Here is a 16640-nt window from a genome sequence, read left to right as displayed (position 1 = left end):
CTCTTCAGAGAGGACCTCCTCTCCAACACTACCAACAACTGGACATGATACATCTACCCCTTTAAGAACTGTCACAGCACTTACTGCTGCACTGACACTTTCTTATCGTACTATACCGTGATTGTTTCCTTCTCTGTAAGTCGCTGTGGAGAAAAGCGTCTGCTAAATGACTAAATGTAAAGCTGATATGAGCCTGTTTCTATTCAGTCAGACTAAGTGGTGCTCCAAGTGAAGGATCGTCGGATCGTCCTGCCAACAATTGTGATGGCTCAGAAAATGCTTGTTAGGTCATCATATCCATTTCACCGTAAACACATAGCTCTCCATATTTGAACATTTTGAAGCACAGCCACTAAAGTAAGATTGAAACATAATGTTTCATACATTTCTATGTATAATCTTCCTGAGGAGAGAGCGGAGTCAGATGTCTACATGACAATAAATACATAAATAGGGCTCTTTCAAATGTGTGCCCTTGACTAGAAATAGTAGTCCTCTACCGGGGGGAGGTGAGGAGGGACTATGGTAATTAATCTCTGTTGTAAGGGTAACACTATGCAAGACAGACGAGAGCACCTGCCATTGTGCAGCAGCTGTAGAATAAGCTCAGAGGTCAGAGGTCAAGTCACTGACTTATCGCTGGCCTCTGTGGATGGCACGTGAGAATTTACTAATCTAATGTCTAAATGTTGTGACAATAAACTGCAGATTCAACGGTTGTTCACTGTGCAGAAAGTTAAAGTCCTTAAATTTGTTTTTTTGAAGAGAACCAGAGATTTTTCTTTACAAACGATACTTCTGTGATGTGATGGTATTGATACTTCATGACACCCGAGGAACTGAACAAATCGTGACGTATACCATTTCTATGATCTGGGCTGGACGTCTCATTTTCATCTCCTCTGCGTCTTGCTGTATCGTCTTCACCATCCTAGATCATTTACAGAGATCAGTCACACTGGGCACACAAACACTTTACTGCTCATTACTAAAATGCGTAGTTTCCATAGGTCTTGGCATTCATATATTGGGCATCCAGCACCAGACAAAACTGAGCTTTCAAATCCTGCGAATAATAACAAACACACAAGCAAGCTGCACTTTATAATTAGAACAAAAACCTCTGTTTGTGGTAGAAGTTGCCTTAATCATCACAAATTCATCATGACCACAGCCCTTCCAATTGTTTTCCCCTGCATCAATCCACCCTCTAGACTGAACCCATGACTTCAGTGTATGTACAGTGACATGTGTAAAGTGTGAGACAGCAAGGCTACAGCTTCTGATGGACAGACTTCAAGTATTTGTTGTTGCATGTTTGTGCTGTAGTTGTGGGTTTCCTCCTGGCTCCCAGTCTTGCTCACCTGCCTCTCATCAGCTTGCCGTATTTCAGCCCCGGCTCTTCACACCTCCAGTGCCAGTCGTTATTCAACGATGGGGTATTTTAGTCATCTTGCATCATGTCTGACTTTAGTGGCTAAAGTTCAGTTATGAATTTATCTGCAGATGCTCTGGTACAGGATGAGACCAATTTTTTGTCAGAAAATCAAACTGGTCGAGTTTGTGCAAATTCATAAGTCTGACATAAGCATATGCAAGTTTCTTGCACACCCAGATTTGCAGGTTAAATGTTATAAAATCAAAGCTGGCTCCAGATAAGAGTGGTGCAAAGGACATCCAGCGGGGGACATTTCTCTCTGACAGCCCCAGGGGCCCTAAGCAGGTGCTCCTCCTATGTGTTGACATGGTCCACACGTTACCCTAACCCTAACCCTAAAAGTTATTCATGTTTAACTGTGGATGCAATATAACCTCTCTTTCCACTATAACTCCTACAGGACTGCCCGTCACCATCCGAAACGCACAACATACACTGGTCAGTTCACCTGGAGGTCTACAGTTTATAGATGTGTGACTGTGATGGCCAACTTTAATATTCCAGAAATACAGAATACAAATGAAAACCATGTTTTGAATTCATTCATTGCTGGACTACAATAGAATTTAATGACAATGAATGATTGCTGCATGGATCGTTGGATCAGGGATCAAGCAGTGGATGTAGGGACTCGGGGGAGTCCTAAGTGATGCATGAGGCAGGGAAGTAGCTCAGTCTGTAGGGCTTGGCTTGTGAAGTGTTACATGGTACGAGCTGGAGTGGCAACTATGTGACATTTTTAATGTCAGGACAGGGCAGCAAAACCGAGGCACAGACACCAGGCTGGAGCAGAGTCTAGGCAGCAGGCAGGAAATGTCAGGTGGTTGAGAGGAGGCAGCGTGGGGAAAGTTTGCGGAGCAACTGAAAAAAAAAACGAGTCACTCCAGTGAACAGAATCTGGTGACACAGACATGACAAAGATGAGGAAACCCATGGAAACCATGACTGGCTTCCATTTGTTCTAGGACTGATTTAAAGATTTTATTGAGCACATTAGATTTGGATTTAAAATATATAATATTTGACATCATAAAAAAATTCTAAGTTGCTCTGCCTTTACCAACTAACTAACTGTTGAACTGAAGTCAAGGTCAGTGGTGAGGTCCAGGAGGAAAGAAAGCGTTCCGGAGCCTCTGATGTCTTATGCTGTATTATTTATTGACGCTTGGCCAAAGAGGATTAGAGACACTCTCCAAGTTCATCAGAAGTGCCTGAGTCAGTCTCACATTCTGCCCAACTCATCCTGGTGGATAGACTTTAAACCCCAGATAACACCACAAATACTACATGCCCAGAATTAGTCAAAGAGAATGTTTTTACCGTGGAGTGTTATTGTCAGCATATTCTGTCTGGAGACACAGATGTCTGTTTACACAGATTGGAACATCAACGGCAAGATATCTATTATGTCTATGAAGGCAGCAATAAGTCTCTTCGACCCTGGCGACCAGAGTGTTGAGATAGACTGGCACCTACTGTTCTCAACTAAAGCCAAACAACTAATACTGCAGAGGACCTCAAGGCCCACACATGACCTGTGTAACCTAAGGATTGAAAATTCCATAACACTAACTTGCTAAACTAAGAGGTTAACACGGTAAATATCATAGACTACTTGCATCGGCCTGCTTCGCTCACAGTACAGACTCCCAGGCTGCAGACTTATTGATTTAGCATACAAATGTGCAGAAAAAAACCGAAACCTGAATGTCTCCTGTTGTTTGTCCATATTTAAATCAAGCCCCTGTGGATAGTGGGTCTAAGTTTTGCTCTTAGCTGCCGATACATACAACGCACCTAACATAAAAGCAGCATTCCAAAGCACAGGGTGCACAGGGCTTTGTTTGCTCTGAGGTTGTCAAAATGATTTTTGTACATTATGTTATTTAAAATCATTATAACACACTGGACTTACACACCTCTGTGACCATGTCTGAAAAAGTGTTAGTGACTCAGGAGAAGCAAAATAAAGAAACTATGAGTTATCTTAACTTCGCTTTTATTGAAGGACGTGGCAGGAAGTGAGCTAATGACAGTATCGAGCCAAAAAAAAAAATCAGGGCAAAAAACATCACACCTGACATCTTCTTTTGGTGTGTGTGTGTGTGTGTGGTTTGGTGTGTGTGTGTGTGTGTGTGTGTGTGTGTGTGTGTGTGTGTGTGTGTGTGTGTGTTTGTGTGCGTGTCTTGGCTCCAAGGGAAAAAAACCTGGGAAAACACCAACATACGACGACAAAGTATATTTCAAAGCACCATCTCAGTGTGTCAACTAAATATAGTTTATGTGGGTTCAAAAGGTTCCAGGTATCAGTTCTTTCAGAGTTTTTAAATCACAAAGAAGTCATGACATGCATGTATGACAAAGGTTGTGTTTTTTATACACATACTAATGATAGTAAGAACTCAAGCAGAAAATACTTACAAATATTTGACTGACACAAAGTGACAGATGTTATGTCTTTACATAGCTATAAAAGATACTGTAGTTTGTTTATCTGTGTCTATTAAAAAAGAATCTGTATTAAATCTGTGCCTCCCAGCATGCACCTTGTTGTTCCTGTTGCTCATGAAGCGCAGCAGAATTAACTAAACTCTCATTAGAGTTTTAGTTTAGTTCATCAACATCTTGGGTGCAGTCTTCCACTTCGCTCGGGGCGTTTGCAGCCTTGTTCTGAAGGGCTGAGTGGATCTTTCTTAGTTCTGTCGGCTTGACACAAACTCCATCAGATGGGCTTCCTCTCGAACCTTCTCTTCTTGTTCCTTCTCGCTCTGACACAAGAAAAAAGAAGAATGAAAATATTGCTTCAAGACAAGGGCAAAATGTATAATATCAAATCAAATCATATCAAATTTTATTTGTATAGCCCAAAGTCACAAAGTACATTTTGCCTCAGAGGGCTTTACAATCTGTACAGGGAGTGACACCCTCTGTCCTTTGACCCTCGGTCTTTGCTCACATTTCCTGTTAGTGTGTTTCTTACTGCACGTTCTTCTTGCTACACTTCGTTACTGAACATCAACTCATTTATTTGCCCTTCAAGTTGCCGGTGATTAAGGCATAATTGTAAAAATGTGACGTTGGACACAGTCAGTCAGTAAAGGCACAGACACAAGCAGAGGGAAGAATAACAAAAATAAAACAGGAAACAAGAAACCGAAAACCTGAAAAGAAAAGACTCCAACACAACAAGGTAAATAACACCAACGTGAATTCAAGTCACATCCTGCACACCGACACCGTCCTCATGAGAGCAGATTCACTTTGCATTCATTTGTGTGGACGTGTGAAGCTCATGAATCTCTCTGGAGTGCTACCTTCGTCATGGTTTGGGGTTTATGGTTTAGTGTTTCCCGTTTTATTTTGTAATTCTTCCCTCTCCTTGTGTCATGTGTATCTTTACTTGGGGTACGGTCGAATAGTCAAAAAAAATTAGCTCCTAAATCATTTCGTAACCACTTTTTTCTCGATGGAAACATCATGAGGTCAGGAAAAGTTGTGAAGAAGAATTGATGAGGAGTTAGGAGAAGACAGGGAATCCCAAATAGAACCAGTGAAAAAATCTGACTTCCTTATCAACGTCCGAGTTCAAATAATAAATGAATATGTCCACCCGTCACAGAAGTCAGATGAAGTGTTTGTACACTGGTATGGTCGCTCACCCTCCTGTCCACTCATGTATAAACATATTAGCAAGTTATGGCAGATATATGAATAATAATCAACAGTAACTCCATGATGTCTGCCAGGCGCGGATGTCCACAGTTACAAACAGTTTTTACTGTGTGTGTGAACGCAGCTCCACAGTCAACAACAGAACACACTTCATGATCAAAGTTTTTGCCATCCATAAACACGTATGTTCATATTAAAACCGCTCTCTGCTGCAGGCTGCATCACACTGTTTAAATCATTAATGTTTTTTATGTCTGGTTGTTAATGACCAAAAGGTGCGTCGATTTTTGTCACTGCTGCAATTAATAACTAAGGGAGATAACAAGAAGCATTGCATTTTCTAAACAGTCATGGCAAAAAATATGTAAATCCTTCCAGGTCATTTCACTCAGTGAGGAACCTTCCTACGACCTCTCCCTTGCTGCCTTTGCTGTGTTTTCCTGCCAGTTTTGATTTTGTTCTACCCTGATTGGTTTCACCTGCCCTTGGTTAGTTTCACCTGTGTCTTGTTGTCCTGTCCTGTGTATTTATTCATTCCTGTTTCGGAATTTGATTTTATGACTTCTGGTTTATCTTGGGTTTTTCTACTTTGTTTTTACCTGGACTTCCCAGACACCTTTCTGTTTTATTGTAGTTACCTGTCCAACACCAGATCGAAATCACAGCACAATCTTAGGAGGAAGATTTTTAGCACAATGGATATTCAGCAGTCACAGGGAGTTTGGTGAATAGGCACCCTGTAGACAGGGGAGCTTTTTACTGCCTGACACTGGTGCCTCTTCACTGTCCTCTGAAACATGGCCTTGCTATGAGCAACAGCTCATTATGCTGATCATGTAAGGACCAAACTGCAATATGTCCGATCTGTTCATGTTTACTTGAGCCCTCATAAAAGATCTGGTAGGAAGTGGTAGGAAGTTCCACCAATGGGGAACAACAGACAGCCAGGCGTCGTTCATTGGAGGGACGCAATGGTCGTGAGGTAACATATGTCTGTATAAGGGCGTTCAAGTAGGTAGGTGCAGTACCGGAGACAACTTTGTAGGCGAGCATTAGCGATTTAAATATAATGCAGGCTACTACAGGTAGCCAGTGGAGCTTTATGAGCAGCGGGGTGACATGTGACCTTTTGGGTTGGTTTTGACTGGGTGTGCCGCCACTTTCTGGATCATCTGAAGAGGTTTCACTGTGCAGGCTGGGAGGCCCGTCAGGAGGGCGCTACGGTAGTCTAGTCTTGAAATGACCACAGCTTGTGTCAGGAGTTGAGTAGCATCTGATTAGGTAAGGTGGGATTTTCCTGATGTTGTAAAGTGCAAAGCGGCATGACCAGGCAACTGAGGCAACATGATTGCAAAAGCAGTGATAGGAAAGTCCATGTGAGCTTATTTCACATATGTCACTTACGTCGATGCATGGTGATCAGATGTCCTGGTTTCATGCTGGGTGTCCTGAGGTCTAACAAATATCTGCAAAACACTAAAACGTCCAAACAATACAACAATACATATAATATTATATGTGTTTTCACTGCTTACATAAATGTTTATCATGTTAATCATGTTCTGTCCCATTCATTATTACCTCACCAAATATAATAACATAATCAATGTCTGAATTCAACACTGATGTGTCTGTATATGTCAGATATACAGTTGCCACCTATAAGTTATAGGCAAACATCATAAACTTTTAACGGTTTGCTTCACTCCTTCGTGAAGTATCTGACAACATAAATGCTGCGTTCGTGGAGTCTCTGGTGTTGCATGGTATGTTCCATCCTGAAGAAAACACTTCTGGTGCATGAATTAATCCATAAATATGCACGTGCACGACATGTGCAGTAACCTAGTCATTAAGGTGAAATTAAATGTCAGTACAAAAAATATGATTGAAAACTGTAAAATTATAGACATGCACTATGTCAATAAACTTAAAGACGTGTGCACAAAATGTGACCTTTTGTCTATATATTACTTTCAAATACTGAACTTTAAAGTGTGATTTACAGGGAGCCAAACCATAACGTTCTCATGATACTGGCTTTTACTGCCTCGTTATTTATATGGCATAACAAACTCAGTTAGTGAGATGCCACATTAATTGTTATGTTCAGTTACAGCAGACAGGTAGGAAAAAGCAGTAAAATTTAGCTGTATCTAAGGCTAGCTATGACTATTGTACCCGCTCGCTATAAATAAACATTGCTATCTTGCCCTAACTGTCTAGTCAACTGTCTCTGTGGCATTGATGCTGTTGCTGCCAGTATGCTTCTCCAGAAGAGCTCGTCATGTGGTCGATTAGTTTCGGAAATCCCCCCCACACACGCACACACACCCTCACACAAATACGTACACACACACACACACACACACACAAATACAGGGGTTAGGGGTCAATTTTTGTAAGATCCAGTGTTAATACCCACTGCATACTGTGATTGGTCAGCTGTGTGGAGTTTTGCATCCTTAACACCACTTTATTATTATTTATGTCAGAATGTGTTCCAACAGAGACGTTTGGAGTTGAATTCAAATGAGCTGAGATGAACAACCCCAGAGAGAGCATCTCCACTTGTTCAATATGCCACAATTGTTGGATGGCTTCTGTTTCCTATTATTAGATCTGTCTCGCTCTCTCAGTGTGTCACTCCTCCCTCCATCAGCCTTGGATTTTGCGGGATGGGTCAAGAGCTTTTTTGGTGCCACGCTCCTCCAACAATAAAGAGCGAGGCAGTTATTGCTGGCTCTATTTGTGCTGTGTCTGAGTGCAGCAGTGAGTGCAGTGGTGTGTCAGAGGAAGGGAAGGACCAGCAGCCATGGATGACGTATATAAAGCAGCGGTGAGTACAGATAAGACTTTGAGGCAAAGCATGTAATAATCAGAAAGTCGTGGAACACGTTGCGTGCCTAGAACAAACTTTTGAACTCTGCGATCAAATGATATTGGGAGGCTCTGCTGGGACACACGTATCTGAGGAGGTTTAGAAGCCATTGTGACATCTGTTAACAGCTGCTCTTTAACTCCAAAGTCAAGTTCAACAGTCAAAGAGTAAAAACCCTTAAAATTCAATATCAGACGGTTTTATTTAACTTGATGCTCTTCTGAGGTCAATGGTCATTAATGGTTTGGATGATATCATCAGGAATTTATATATTTTTTTTGTTCACCTCAGGAAAATGGATATCAGAAGTATTCTAAGCAGTGGTGTAGACTGTAGAATAGAGTTGGTCATGTTGAGGCTTTGACTTTAAAAAGGTGATGCAAACACATTTTAACATATTTTACAGTGTATATCACAGCTGTTGTATTGGACAGATGTTGATTATATGAAAATAGACAATTTTAAGGGTAAATAAAAAAAATCTGAAAATGATTTTATCTGAATTTGGTCAGGCCAGAGCTGTTGAGGACACTGAGGTCATGTCCTTGGTAGTTCTGGAGGGAATATGAGTGCCTTCACAAGCTGAAGAGAAATTTACATTTAAACTTTAAAAACATGTTTCTCTTTTGATTGATTCCAGTGTTTTTAACAACGAATCTATTTAGATTAGAAAATTAGTGATAAAAAATAATTCAGTATTTTTTCACCATGGTTTAAATCATAAGACAACTTTGAAACAGCATGACAGGACACAACAGAATGGACACAATATAAAAGATAATGAAAGAATAAAATAATAAAAACTTGTTCTCAAAAAGTAGTGTAAGTATTGAACACTTACAAACATACAATTAGTATGTTTGACAGCACAGAAATTAGAGTGTGTGTGTGTGTTCATTCAACTCGCATGACACTGACACAATAGGAGGAATGAGCTCAGAGCACAGTGACAGGCTGCTGTGTTTAGTTCAGATGTCTTTACCCGACAATAGAACAAAGAACAGTTCAGAGGGAAGAAGGGAAGAGACAGCTGATGGCTATTAAAACACCCCCCTCCCTCCCTCCTCACCCCCTCCTCACCCCCTCCTCACCCACCTGCCATTGTATGAATCACAGCAAGAATAGTAAGCGAAGAAGGCAGTATGACATTGCAGTGATTGCAGAGATTAGCTGCATGTCTGCTCACTGCTCACTGTTCACCCTCATTTTGTTTCTCTTAAGGTTGAGAACTTGACCGAGGAGCAGAAAAATGGTGAGAAATGCACCAATGCTACCATTGTCTGTATTTATGTCTTTATTATTACTTATTATACTCATAACACTACACACTACAAGTATGATGACTACTAACAATGACGCGTAAAGGAAAAGTCTGATTGACTTTCATAAAACAATAAAAAGATTAAAACCATAAAAAATAAAAAAAAACACATGCACACCGTCGTTGGATGGAATGGATTCACGGTGAAGGCTGTCCTTTTGAATCGACATCATTAATCACTGACCCCCTTTTCATGGACTTGGCACTGAGCTTCCCAAGAGAGGAACAGTCCTCATTTATTTTATAGCCTGCTGTAACATCACAACCGTTACAACAAGCCCCTTTTTTAAAGAACTGTACTTACATTTGAACTGAGATTTGGTTCCTGTCAGAAAAGTTATTTGCTCTGCAACTCTAAGCACCAGGTTTAATATTAGAGGGGCAGACATTTAGCATCTTTACCATCTACACTGTTTCAACACAGTTATCAAACATAAGACACTCGCACACTGTCGACAGGCTGATCATGTGTGTCCATTCAAACATGGCACTACAATGACTGTGTGATGTTGTTGCATCCCAAACAGAGCTGCCAGGTTTGATCCATTACTCGTCCGTTTGACTCACTTACTGATTCTTCACGTGTGGCTGAAAAACAAACTGTCAGCTGGACTAAAACATACAATACACAATAAAAATGCAGAATTAAATGTTTTAATAATAAATGAATAATTAATATTTAATTGAGTAGTGGAGCTGGTTCTTCAATCGAGTTCCCTGAAATTAGAACCAGATAACAATAATGAGGAAAGAAATGACCTGCTGGTCTGGTTGTAAATAGTTTTGTGATGGTTGTTATGTCAGCGGTGTTACATGTTAGTGTTATTTCTCTGTTTGTAGCTGTGAGTAATTTAAACACCTCTTTACAGAGTTCAAGGCTGCGTTTGACATCTTCATCCAGGATGCAGAGGACGGCTGCATCAGCACCAAAGAGTTGGGGAAGGTGATGAGGATGCTGGGACAGAATCCCACCCCAGAAGAGTTACAGGAGATGATCGACGAGGTGGATGAGGATGGTATGTCAGCATTGAGCCTGTCACATCACTGTGGACATCAGGAGCATGTCGAGTCATTATGATATCATGATGTATGTTCACAGGCAGCGGCACAGTAGATTTTGATGAGTTCTTGGTTATGATGGTCCGCTGCATGAAGGAGGAGAGCAAAGGAAAATCAGAGGAGGAGCTGGCTGAACTGTTCCGCATGTTTGACAAGTAAGATTACTCAACACTGCTCACACTTCAACATTCAAACATCACCAAGTTAATATCAGAAAAAATCCACCTATAGATTTAAATCTCACGAGAGTCAAACATAGATCTCCTGGTCACTTCCAAACTTGAACTTGAATGAATGATGAGGTTCAGTTTAGTGATGAGATGAGAAGATTTATTTCTTTGTGTTGCCTTCAGGAACGGAGATGGATACATAGACTTAGAAGAGCTGAAGAGCATGCTGGCCAACACTGGAGAGGTCATCACGGAAGATGATATTGAGGAGCTCATGAAGGATGGAGACAAAAACAATGATGGAAAAATTGATTATGACGGTATGTGAGCTCATTAGACACCAACTGTATGTCCTACACACACACACACACACACTGTGTTCCCATGCATTTGTTTGCAGAAAGCATAACTTTAAACCAAAAGCATCGTTTGTCACCAACAGAGCAACATCTGAGGATTAATCTAATGCTATCCAGAGCACATTTGTTCTCTGATATTCCACAACTTTAATACTAATACTGCCAAAGCAAGTTGAAAATCACAAACGTTCTACAGCCTTACATGACCTACTGTATGATGAGTTGAGTCTGTAAATAATTGAAATGTGTTCTACTTTTGTCAGTTCCTCTAAAAACAGGAACTTGTGTTGGCTTAAAATGAGTAATGCAGCCTACTGCTTTACACACCCATTTAAAGTGAGAGGATGTCTTCTTACACATTCCATATACACATGTATATACATGTAGAACACGAGGAACTTGCCACTTGTGAACAAATGCTGTAAAGAGAGAATACTTAAATGAAATTATGTGATGAACTTTTTTTTTTCTCTCAATTCATGACACACAAATTGCTGTATACCTCGTAGTTTGTAGTAATAAAAGTTTGGGGCCCCTGCTGATGTTTTCTGGAATGGCTTTCTGTTTCTGACCAGACTTTGGTAAATGTTCCACTGGGTTCTGTTAGTCCATCTGAGTTGATGACACTGCGTTTGTAGTCCTTAACAATCCCTGTTTATGCAGTTGAGCATCAGCACATCAGGAAACATCTGTCTGCTTTGAGATTTCTACCTGTGAGAGACCTTTCTGATGCAGGATGACCATCGCGTGTGTTCTGTATATAGTGTGAAGATTTTCACATTGATGCTGTATACTACGTTTCAGCTGATATCTGATTCTGTTTCAGTTAATGATTTTGGCTCAACATACATGTTATGCTGTTGTTTGTGAAACATTTAAGGTGCCTGAAACTCTGTGCGTTCTCTCTGACAGAGTTCCTGGAGTTCATGAAAGGAGTTGAATAAAGAAAGAAAGGTTCAGCTGGAGGCCTCACACTGCAGCATCTTCTTCTTTCCACTGACTGCAACATCATCGAAGGCCGTTCCTGAAGACATGCCTCCACCTTTGTCTGCCTTTAACAGTACAAACATCACACCTGACCTCTACAGGCACCTGTCAGTTATTCTCAAGCAACGTCACTGAGGCCCTGAAAGGTTTGCTGGGAGATCTCATTGACTGCAAATATTGTTATTTCTGATGATGATGATGAATCCGAGTGTCACATACAGACTATTTTCATTAAAAAGATTTTCATAATTGCATCTTTTGTCTGTCACAATATGTATTTTACATCTGGACACTGAAGACTTTCACAATAAATCTGAGTGCTTTGGAATGTGCTGGCTGTTGTTTCACAGATCTTAATAGCAGTTAACTCGAAATGCTGCAGCAGAGCTTGCTCAAGTCAACTATTGAGATCCTCTTCTATCATCCACTCTCACCTTTTTAAAGCAACATTGTGTAACTTTTCTCAGAGACAGCTTTGATGCAGCTTTAGCATAATGCTCCGTCACAGGTGTGGTTGATAGATTAGTGTGTAAGAGAGAAAATAGTGAGTGCCTTGGCCCTTTGGTGGTACCGTTCAGTCACCGAGCAGCAGACAGTGTTAGAACCTGAGGAAAGAGAGGAATCCACCACCTTTGGCCTCTGCATGAAGAGAGGAGAATGTTGAGAATGTTGAAAAGCATTAAACATGGAAGATCATCACCAGTGCTACATACAGCATACATGCACTGCCACCTAGTGTAGAAACCTGTCTCTTTTCTTAATTAGATCACAAACATTATATTTGTCTTTCATTGATTTATCAAAATTAAATTCATTTTTATTTACCATAGCAGGCATAAAAAAAGCTCCAAACTCTCATCGTCTCATTCAGGATGAATATTACTGCAAAACACTTTTTTCTGATGATGTTGTTATCATTCTGCGCCTGAGTTTAAAAAAAAAAAAAAAAAAAAATTCAGGGAAGTGGAGGTGTGATGAGTCATAAAAAGTACAGGGTGGTGTTCATGATGAACTGACGTGCTTTTAATGTTTTTTTCAGACAACAATGAAGATCTGCTTTTGATACTGCTTCAACACACATTGAGACATGCATTCAGTATTGGTTTGGTAAAACAAAACAAACAATATACAGTATCCTTTAATGAACAGTCTCTTCTCATCTGTTGTTCCTCGTGGTGGAACGCACTACCAGTCCACCAGCAGGGGCGTCCCTCTTTACCTTAAAAACCTCCGAAGACCTCCAGCTCTTCAGAGAGGACCTCCTCCCCTAGCACTATGACAAATCTACACCTTAAGAATTGTCACTAGCATTAATTGCTACACTAATGCTTCTTATCATCAATTTATTATCATAATGTAATAAGTTGCTAGGTAGGGTGACAGTAGCTCAGTCTGTGGACTTGGTTTGTGAACCAGAGAGTGGCTGGTTCAAGTCCAGTATGGACCAAAGTATGGAAGGTGGACTGGTATCTGGAGAGGTACCAGTACACCTCCTGAGCACTGCCAAGGTGCCCTTTAGCAAGGCACCGAACCCCCTAACTGCTCTCAGGGTGCCGATCTGTGTGGTTGAATTTTCGGGGGGGAAAAGAATTTCCCCTCAAGGGATCATTAAATAACTAGTCTTTCTAGGCGTGTTCTTATATCTCCAGTATCAAGCATTTGCTTTGTCATATTTAAGATGCTTTCTTATTAAGAAAATCCCTCCTGACAGCCAGTAATCTGCTGTGAAAAAGGAAAACAACTCACTAACATGTACAATTCTAAAGATTATAAGTACATAACAATACGATTCACATGATGACTTTTTTATTTAATTAATGAATTAAATGACATTATTAAATAACCATTATTACACAGTGGTTAAAGCTTACAGCCTTTCTAAAGGCACCTTATTAGAGAATAGTATCATCAAACAGTAATCGTACCTCACCACCTCGTTTCCAGGTGTAAATCACTGTGTCATTTGATTTGCACTCATTTGTTTGAATGAACTGCACATTTTTTGCTGATGCTCAAACTAAACAGTATACACTATACAGTATCAGCTGAAATGCTCCTTTAGTACTGTTCATTGGGCAGCATAGTACTTAAAAATATAATATATGTTATATATAATAAATCCTTCACAATTCAAACAAACTCTACCTAAATCCACGTAATATACCAATGTTGTCCTCACCTGCAACAGCAAAGTGGATTACATGTCCATCACCATCATACATCCCCAGTGTGCATATCCGATGGGATAGGAAAATTCTATCAAGTCTCCAAATTTGGCAGTAGACACAATTTCTTCAACCTGCGTCCATTAAAAAAAAACACAGGACAGTAAACAATAATAAAACAGGAAGGCGTTTGTGACACATCTGCACCCTCCTCCACGCCCAGAAAACAGGTTCAGCTGCATTACATTCAGAGCCGAGCCTGTCACAAGTAGTAAACACTGGTCGTCACTAAACTAAATCAAGAATCAGTCACCAATCATATGTTTTTGTTTGTTTTTTCATGCAAGAACGAACATGGTGATGACATCTAGATGTCGTCCTGTACACGTTGAATGTGTGGCAAATATTTAATCTTTTTAATAAATGCAAAGTAAAAAAAAATATTATTCATATATCTTTTGGAAGATAATAAATCTCACAGTTCCATTGGCTGAAAACATTTAGCAACATATAGAACAATATTCAATACATTACATATCGGATAACTTTACATGACATCACCACAGAATGAAAAAGTCTGATTTGGTGCAGCAGCTCTCGGGCTATAAAAACTATAAACAAACGGATCATAGAAATTTTAATATCACTCTAATAGTTCTGTATATGTTGAGATAATTTTGAGCCGATGTCTGTGTGGTTGATTCTTACCTGCTGCTGGTAATCCATTGCTGACTCCTGATCAGTTACTGCACGGACTGGAGCGCCTGCTGTGAGGCACTTTCAGGGAGTGCTGTGTGACAATCTGGTTTGGGCTGTTTGTTGCTCGGGAAAAGAAAGACACTGATGGGCTGATGCACACTTCAAACAGGAATAACACATCAACAAGAGCTCTTTAAGACAGTTTACTGTTGAGGTTTATTATTTCTTTGAAAAAATAAAAATCAAAACTCATCACTTTTTTCTGACTGGGTAAAAAACTGTACACAACTGTCAATGTGACTTTTAAAGTCAAAACTGTTCAAGTTAAACTTTTTCACAGACAGGATTATAAATCTGTAAAAAAAAAAGAATGTGTGTGTTTTTTCAGCCTGTTTCATATTTGCATATTTTGTTTCATTCCTGACATAGCTGCTGCCCTACACAGATTTTAGAATATGTGAACTTACCGGCCTCTTTTTCTCAACAATAACTGTCATACATCTTCTTTATTGTTTTCTTCTTTTTATTGATTTTACATTCACCGTTTTAAAGTATGTGTCTGTAAAAAGTTCTTCAGAGGAAACCTTTTTGCTTAGGATGTCTAGCAAAAGTTAGGCCTAAAAAAATCAAAGGGCTGTGTCAAACTACAGAATGTCCAACTTGTTTTTTGCTCCTGATCCCAGTTCAACCAGTATTAAGTGGTATTCATCTACTCACCTAACACTGAGGGTGATCTCATATGTACTACGCTTTTTAAATCATTCCCAGCTCGCAGTGAATATTTGGGCCCACTTTAAAAATAGTAAAGACGTTTGGAAGTGGAGAGCATTGCTGGGTGTTGCTGGAGGAGGGTGGGCTTACTTTCGTTGAATCATGGACAGAGATGAGCAAGACATTTAAAAAATGACAATCAGGGCACACACACCACATACAGGCAGCAACCTAAAAATAAACAAATACACTTCCAGACTAAAACATTATAATTTGAGCAGCATATTAAAACAATTGTGTTTAGAGCAGAGCATGTAGACAGAAGATTCAACATTCTGAACATCTCCTCTGTCACTGCTCGACAATGAGATACTGATCACACTACATGTATCTTTGAGGGTGAAGCTTCATTCTTAAATCTCAGAATGGTGATTTGGCAAAATAATTATAACTAGCTTTTACTGAGGCTTTCAACCACATGAACGCCAAACCAAACCTCTCACAGCAGCCACTGGCAAGAGGTCAAAGGTCATCGACCAGTAATCAGTGGACTACCAGAGAAGGACCAAGGAGAACATTAAGGCAGACTTACGCACAGTGCGAAGAAAGAAATCACAGAAGAAATCAGTGTAATAGGAGAGTTCCAAAGCTGAAGGTAGAATGCTGGAAAGCTTGGCAATGTACACCACCAGTATGAGCAGTGACGCACTACTGAAGGATTGAGGTGACTAAAACATTATGGGCTGTTAACATTTTATAACCACCTGTTATGGGAACACCAAAAGTTCCATACTAATAGTCCTCCAGGAAGTCACAGCACCTCCCAAGAAACTGTCCCTACAAAACCGAAAAATATTTGCCACAGATCTTTTTTGCTGTTTTATTGTTTCTTTTAAAGTTTTGAAATATATTGCTACGATAACAACATTATCAGAAAAAAATGTTTTGCAGTAATATTCATCCTGAATAAGACGATGAGAGTTTGGTGCTTTTTTTATGCCTGCTATGGTAAATAAAAATGAATTTAATTTTGATAAATCAATGAAAGACAAATATAATGTTTATAAAGTCACAGCGCCTCCCAAGAAATTGTCCCTACAAAACCGAAAAATATTTGCCACAGATTTTTTCTTTTTTGCGTTTTATTGTTTCTTTTAAAGTTTGAAATATATTGCTAC

At 39.9% G+C, this 16640-nt stretch overlaps 1 protein-coding gene across 1 annotated transcript; it reads left to right on the top strand.

Annotated features, from left to right (window-relative positions):
* Window positions 1-7784: 7784 nt before the first annotated feature.
* On the top strand, window positions 7785-12141 carry LOC104939192 (troponin C, slow skeletal and cardiac muscles-like). The gene is made up of 6 exons (XM_010755688.3): window positions 7785-7949; window positions 9213-9243; window positions 10182-10328; window positions 10412-10526; window positions 10725-10861; window positions 11813-12141. The coding sequence occupies exons 1-6, from the start codon at window positions 7926-7928 to the stop codon at window positions 11842-11844; spliced, it is 486 nt and encodes a 161-aa protein (XP_010753990.1). The 5' UTR covers window positions 7785-7925; the 3' UTR covers window positions 11845-12141.
* Window positions 12142-16640: the final 4499 nt, after the last annotated feature.

The sequence above is a fragment of the Larimichthys crocea genome, chromosome XV (genome assembly GCF_000972845.2).
Source record: "Larimichthys crocea isolate SSNF chromosome XV, L_crocea_2.0, whole genome shotgun sequence".
NCBI lineage: Eukaryota > Metazoa > Chordata > Actinopteri > Sciaenidae > Larimichthys > Larimichthys crocea.
This window is presented reverse-complemented; position numbering and strand designations above follow the sequence as displayed.

Coding starts and splice junctions, on each gene's coding strand:
- LOC104939192 (XM_010755688.3), top strand. CDS start 7,926: ATGGATGACGTATATAAAGCAGCG. Junction 7,950..9,212: donor ATGACGTATATAAAGCAGCG/GTGAGTACAGAT, acceptor GTTTCTCTTAAG/GTTGAGAACTTGACCGAGGA. Junction 9,244..10,181: donor GACCGAGGAGCAGAAAAATG/GTGAGAAATGCA, acceptor ACCTCTTTACAG/AGTTCAAGGCTGCGTTTGAC.